Consider the following 7,228-nt stretch of genomic DNA (forward strand, 5'->3'; position numbering starts at 1 on the left):
GGGGGGGGGGGGCAGTACAAATATTTGTAGACATATCTACAAACACGTTTACAGCCATACAGGAAATTCACCGACTGCCTGACTTCTTTTTAGTGTAAATAACTATTACTTAGACACTGAGCAAAAACAATTTTATATCTACTATAAATGTAAAATGCAAGACATTAACATTTTTTTTAATTAAAACAAATATTTTGTTGTATTATTTTACTCGGGCAATATTTTAGGACGCATTCTTCAGCTGAGGTCCTTTCACGGTCGCGTCAGAGTGAGTTTAACCTTTTTTTTTTTTTTTACAGTCAAAACTGTAATATTGTGAAGTATTATGACCATTTAAAACAACTTTTCTGTTTAAAAACATTTAAAATACTCATGTATTCCTTTGACAGTAAAGCTAAATATTTACTCCAGTCTTCAGTGTCACATGATCCTTCAGATATCTTTTTAAAATGCTGATTTGCTGCTCAATAAACATGTCTTATCAATGTTGAAAACAGTTGTGCTGCTTCATATTTTATGTGGAAACTGATACGTTACTGTTCAAAAGTTTGGGGTAAGTCAGACTTTTTAAAAACAAAACAACAAACAAAAAATGTTATAATGTTTCAGTTTCAAATAAATGCTTTCTATTCATCAAAAAACTCTGAAAATATTTATGTATGATACATTTTAAACCAGCAAAACACATAATAATAATAATAATAATAATAATATGAACCATTAGTTATAATTGAGCACAATAATAATTAATACTTGAGCAAATCAGCAATTAGAATGATTTCTGAAGGATCATGTGACACTGGAGTAATAATTATGAAAATTCAGCTTTGCGTCACAGGAATAAATTACATTTTACAATATTTGACAATTAAAAAAAATATTATAAATTGTTATAATGTCGCGATATTCCTGTTTTTCCGTGTATTTTTAATAAAAGAGAAAAAAAAAACAGTCTTATGAGCCTAAGAGGTATCTTTCAAACATATTACAAAATTGTTCATATGAGTTTCTGCTTGGATGTTTTGCGTCTGTTTAGACGCTGGAGACCATAAAGAGAAAACAGGTGGAGAAATACCACAAATCTCCAGCAGCTAAGAGAGAAGAGATCGAGTGTAATCCATACACCGTCTTCCATCAGGCCCTAGAGAACTGCAAACCCATCATTGGCCTGGCCAGTGTTCAGAAAGGAGGCAAATCTTATCAGGTCAGTGAACAACATTTAATATTAATTTCACAACTCTGAGATAATCTAGTAAGATGTTTGTGGATATGCAACTCAGAATCAGAGTTCAATCAATGGGTTTGCAAACGGCCAACACTGATAGAAATATCTCAAGAGAAATGACTGAAAGTCAATATGATAATTTTTTACGTAAGACAATACAATTTAATGATGTCAACTAAGATGTTGTGAGGAATTAAATGTACACATATTTTGGACAATATTTATGTTTAACATTTTATAAAATGGTATCCTTTTATCCAGAGTTATGTTTGTAGGGATAATTCATTCAAAAAGTGAAAATGATCATCATTTATCACCATAAACATTATCATCATAAACACCATGTTGTTTCAAACCTGTATGACTTCTGTAAAACAAAAGTAGTTTTCAAAATCAGATCTTTCCCATGCAACGAACAGTATGGTCAAGCAAGAGGAATGACGTCAAAGCTCTATAAAAGTAGATCAAATATTGAATCTTACTCTGAATTATTGGTCCTGCAGGTGCCCGTTCCTCTCACGGATAATCGGCGGCGTTTTCTGGTCATGAAATGGATTATCACAGAATGCAGAGACAACAAGCACCGTCGCACACACATGTACGAGAAACTCTCACAGGAGCTGCTGGCCGCCTTCGCTAACGAGGGAAATGTAGTGAAACGCCAACACGACCTTCACAAGATGGCCGAAGCCAACAGGGCATATGCACACTACCGCTGGTGGTAGAGAGAAGACGTTTGGACTCCTAGTTCACCCACAGACGTGATTTGTTTTGGACTGACGGCATCAGGAGTTTGGGATGGATGGGCATCACAAAAAAGGACATGAGAAAGTCTGTTATCTTGACTCATAAATAAAGTTTGTCTTTGTGTGAAAGTAAATAAAGCTATAAAAAGTCACATTTCCACTTTTGAGTGTTACAAAACAAATTTAAGACACATCTTACGACACATTTTTCAGATTTCAATTGTAACTTTGTGCACAAAAACATTTAATTATTTCTTTATTTGAAACTTGTGGCATCAAGACAACTATACAAGTCATTGTCTAATCTGCAAGAGCCTGAGGAATCAGTGAGGCCAAAACAGCTGCACAGGAGCTTAATTTTTTACTTTCAAATACAACATTTTGGCATATCACCTCATGTTAAGTCTCATGTTAACATTTCAGTCCAGTGGATCTTCATCAGATTGAAATGATACAAAATAAGAAAATATTGTCATAGCTGTGCAAATTTATGCACATTTGCGACGCTTTGTCTTCATCCAGCACCTGTAGAAGTTTTGTTGGATATACATCCAGTCTACTTTTCATAGTATAAAAATATTATCCTTAAGGAAACATTGTATTTAAATGTGACTCTTATAAACTGTTTTTGGTTCATTAAAAACATAGATTTTGTCACAGATTTAAATCTTATAAAGACATATTATAGAACAAATATATAAAGTAATCCTTTTTATACAATAGAAATGGCTGTTCTTCCTACCGAGGAAAATATAATTTGTTAGTCGATTTAAGAAAATCAAACAACTAAAAATTTATTAAATATATTGATATTAAAACCCTCTAATCATCTCTAGTGTTATGATTACAGCCCTTGACACAAATATAAGACCTAAATCAAATGAATCATGATTTTAATGCTGCTATTGCAAGACTTCAATGATCCACTTGAACTCCATTCACTTTCAAACTAAAATGTCTAAAGATCTGTGACCAATGGCTAAATTTACTGTGATTATGGCCAAAAAAAAGCAGCATTAACAAGCCCTTTAGCTATAACTTATTTTTTCTACTAACTGGATTTGTAAGTAGGCAGTACCATGAATGAACTGCATTATCACACGTATTAATAGTGTGTCCTGGGACATTAACATATTCCTGCAACATTACAACATGGACTACTATTTGCAGATTTCTGTTTTCTAAATCTTGATGGGAAAAAGACGGCAAGACTTTGCAATTGGGGAAACGCTACCAGCACCCATTGATTAAACCCCAAGCGGCCTTGGGTGGCATTACAGGGATGATAAAGTTATAAATCTTTGATCAAAAAAATTATGAATTGTGTTTTTTTTTTTTTCTTTTGAATAATGTGAATGAATAAAACTATAAAACCAGGAATGTGTATTATGAAAGCTAATAAGATGAACTTCACATCAATTCAAGTTGACTTTAAAAAGTCAAAACAAAACCAAAACCCAGTACTGCATCTAACTTTGCCCAATCTTCTACTTCATGTCAAACCTCATACCTAGTGAATCTCCAAGCCTTCATCAAAGGTAAATATAAAAATAAAACCTCCACACTTGGTTCCTATGGATTGCAATTTCATCCCGCCTTGTTTCTCTCTCCTGATTGGTGGAGGCCTCAGTCCGTCACTTCGCTGTAGTAGTATTTCTGAGCCGTTTCGCTGAGAGTCCAGCCTCCCGCACGAAACTCAAGGATCTCGAGCAGGAGCAGGCGGCCCATGGAGCTCAGGTCCTGCAGGAGAAATCCATCCCTCAGCAGATTGAACAGCTCATCCATGAGCTGCATATTCATCTTCTCCAGCTGATCTCCGATACGGTGCAACTGTAACACCAGACAGTCCACCTGAGAGAGAGATAAGGAGAGAACTTCAACATCCGAGTAAGATTAAACATTGCTACAAACTAACAGATAAATGATGAAGAGATAACTGAGGTGTCAGAAAAATTCTGCTATCTAAATATATATATATATATATATATATATATATATAGATAGATATATCAATATGCACTGGTGAGTGAAAAGAAAACACTGATCCACAAAAGCTGACGTCTGAGAAACCCTAATTTAAACGTCAAAATGTTGTGGTCAATGATTTTGGCCCTACAAACCAATTTCTGATGAAACCAAAAATTCATTTTTGCCATTTTTTGATGATCACTAATTTATTTACTCAATCAGTTTATCCATTTGAGCCAACCACTAGTAACAATGTTCAAGATTCACCTCCTCCTCATTCTGCAGGGCATCAGACTGGGCCAGTCTGAACAAACAGTCATAGACGGGGTGCACAAGGGCCATCATGGGTATGTTGTTCACCTGCAGTACAGAGAATTAAAGGGGTCATATGATGTTGCTAAAAATAACATTATTTTGTGTATTTGGTGTAATGAAATGTGTTTATGCGGTTTAAGGTTAAAAAAACACATTATTTTCCACATACTGTACATTATTGTTTCTCCTCTATGCCCCGCCTTTCTGCAACGCGTCGATTTTTACAAAGCTCATCGGTCTGAAAAGCGAGGTGTGCTCTGATTGGCCAGCTATCCAGTGCGTTATGATTGGCCGAATACCTCAAGCCGTGAGACAGAAATGTTACGCCCCTTACCATATTGTGATGCCCTGTCAGGCCGGAGCGTAACATAAAACCATGTCTGCATTTGTGATCGGAGAAATGACAAACAGAACAGTATGGTCAAGCAAGAGGAATGACGTCAAAGCTCTATAAAAGTAGATCAAATATTGAATCTTACTCTGAATTATTGGTCCTGCAGGTGCCCGTTCCTCTCACGGATAATCGGCGGCGTTTTCTGGTCATGAAATGGATTATCACAGAATGCAGAGACAACAAGCACCGTCGCACACACATGTACGAGAAACTCTCACAGGAGCTGCTGGCCGCCTTCGCTAACGAGGGAAATGTAGTGAAACGCAAACACGACCTTCACAAGATGGCCGAAGCCAACAGGGCATATGCACACTACCGCTGGTGGTAGAGAGAAGACGTTTGGACTCCTAGTTCACCCACAGACGTGATTTGTTTTGGACTGACAGCATCAGGAGTTTGGGATGGATGGGCATCACAAAAAAGGACATGAGAAAGTCTGTTATCTTGACTCATAAATAAAGTTTGTCTTTGTGTGAAAGTAAATAAAGCTATAAAAAGTCACACATTTCCATTTTTGACAAGGAATTTTGTTTTTTTTTGTTTTTTTTACACAAGAGTTGAACAGTACTACAAAAATCTACAACACGTATCTTTACATATTTTTTTTTAGATTTCAATTGTAATCTAAAATAATTAATTGTTTCTTTATTTGAAACTTGTGGCATCAAGACAACTATACAAGTCACTGTCTGCTCTGCAAGAGCCTGAGGAATCAGTGAGGCCAAAACAGCTGCACAGGAGCTTAATTTTTTACTTTCAAATACAACATTTTGGCATATCACCTCATGTTAAGTCTCATGTTAACATTTCAGTCCAGTGGATTTTCATCAGATTGAAATGATACAAAATATTATCGTAGCTGTGCAAATTTATGCAAGCTTGTGACACTCTCTTCATCCAGCACCTGTAGAAGTTTTGTTGGATATACAGCCACTCTTCTTTTCGTAGTATAAAAATATTAGCCTTAAGGAAACATATTTAAATGTGACTCTTATAAACTGTTTTTGGTTCATTAAAAACATTTACATTGTATAAGATGTATTATAGAACAAATATATAAAGTAATTCTTTCTATACAATAGAAATAGCTGTTCTTTCTACCGAGGCAAATATAACTTGCTAGTCAATTTAAGAAAATAAAACAAGTAACAATTTATTAAATATATCCATCTCTATTAAATAAAACCATCTAATCGTCTCTAGTGTTCTGATTACAGCCCTTGACACTAATATAAGACCTAAATCAAATGAAACCAGGAATGTGTATTAAAGTAAATATGATGAACTTCATGTCACTTCAAGTCGACTTCAAAAAGTCACAATCCAATCTTCTACTTCATGTCAAACCTCATACCTAGTGAATCACCAAGCCTTCATCAAAGGTAAATATAAAAATAAAACCTCCAACACTTGGCTCCTACGGATTGCCATTTCATCCTGCCTTCTTGTTTCTCTGATTGGTGAAGGCCTCAGTCCGTCACTTCGCTGTAGTAGTATTTCTGAGCTGTTTCGCTGAGAGTCCAGCCTCCTGCGCGAAACTCAAGGATCTCCAGCAGGAGCAGGTGGCCCATGGAGCTCAGGTCCTCCTGCAGGAGGAATCCATCCCTCAGGAGATTGAACAGCTCATCCATGAGCTGCAGGTTCATCTTCTCCAGCTGATCTCCAATACGATGCAACTGTAACACCAGACAGTCCACCTGAGACAGAGAGAGAGATGGCAAAAGTCAAAAAGGTGTGGTTAATGATTTTGACCCTCCATTTTTTGATGCATTACTAATTTAGTTACTCTATTAGTCTATCCAGTTCAATCAACCAACCAGTAATAATGTTCAAGATTCACCTCCTCCTCGTTCTTCAGGGCATCAGATTGGGCCAGTCTGAACAAACAGTCATAGACGGGGTGCACCAGGGCCATCATGGGCATGTTGTTCACCTGCAGCAAACAGAATAAAGTTAAAAATTAAGCACTTCAAATAAATTTGCATATGCATTTTTTTTTACTAATATAGTTACCATGAGTACCTTCCTAATCGTGATTCTGAAATGAATAGTTCACCAAGAAATGAAAAATGGTGAATTTTCAATCACTCACCCTCAAGCCTTCCAAGATGTACAGTAGATGAGACTGTTTCTTCATCAGAAAAGATTTAGAGAAATTTACATCACTTGATCATCAGTGGACTTGTTTTGGCTTGTAAACGTGCTTGATCTGTGCATATTTCTCTCCTGATTCAGACAAGAACACTAAGCAATTTTATGGATTATGGAAATAACATTTTCAAGTTAGAAACGTCTTAATTATGGATTTATTTCTTACAAACATGCAGCTTTTCTCATCACAAGATGTTAGTTGATGGACTGGAGTGGTGTGGATTACTTGTGGATTATTGTGATGTTTTTATCAGCTGTTTGGACTCTCATTCTGACGGCACCCATTCACTGCAGAGGATCCAATGCTGAGCAAGTGATGCAATGCTACATTTCTCCAAATCTGTTCTGATGAAGAAACTCTTTTACATCTCGGATGGCCCGAGAGTGAGTAAATGTTCTGCAAATTTTCATTACTCCATTGTGCGATCT

At 36.2% G+C, this 7,228-nt stretch overlaps 2 protein-coding genes across 6 annotated transcripts in view; one reads left to right on the forward strand and one right to left on the reverse strand.

Moving 5' to 3' along the window:
* LOC107724659 (28S ribosomal protein S7, mitochondrial-like) overlaps positions 1-2,037 on the forward strand; it is a 2,766-nt gene extending 729 nt beyond the window's left edge. The window contains exons 2-3 of the mRNA XM_016533666.1: positions 1,037-1,204; positions 1,729-2,037. Coding sequence (XP_016389152.1) covers positions 1,037-1,204; positions 1,729-1,950 — 390 coding nt within the window. The 3' untranslated portion in view covers positions 1,951-2,037. The remainder of the gene's footprint in view (positions 1-1,036; positions 1,205-1,728) is intronic.
* An 83-nt stretch (positions 2,038-2,120) lies between these two features.
* Positions 2,121-7,228, reverse strand: part of mif4gdb (MIF4G domain containing b) — a 9,193-nt gene continuing 4,085 nt past the window's right edge. For 3 of the 5 annotated variants that reach the window (XM_016533686.1, XM_016533684.1, XM_016533685.1), the window contains exons 5-6: positions 6,489-6,581; positions 6,118-6,345 (exon numbers count right to left, since the gene is read on the reverse strand). In XM_016533686.1, coding sequence (XP_016389172.1) covers positions 6,118-6,345; positions 6,489-6,581 — 321 coding nt within the window. Of the gene's footprint in view, positions 3,823-4,206; positions 4,300-5,286; positions 6,346-6,488; positions 6,582-7,228 lie in introns of those variants that run through there. The other 2 variants (XM_016533688.1, XM_016533687.1) reach the window with 2 other exon arrangements.

The sequence above is a fragment of the Sinocyclocheilus rhinocerous genome, unplaced genomic scaffold (assembly GCF_001515625.1).
Source record: "Sinocyclocheilus rhinocerous isolate Xijiao unplaced genomic scaffold, SAMN03320098_v1.1 scaffold2290, whole genome shotgun sequence".
NCBI lineage: Eukaryota > Metazoa > Chordata > Actinopteri > Cypriniformes > Cyprinidae > Sinocyclocheilus > Sinocyclocheilus rhinocerous.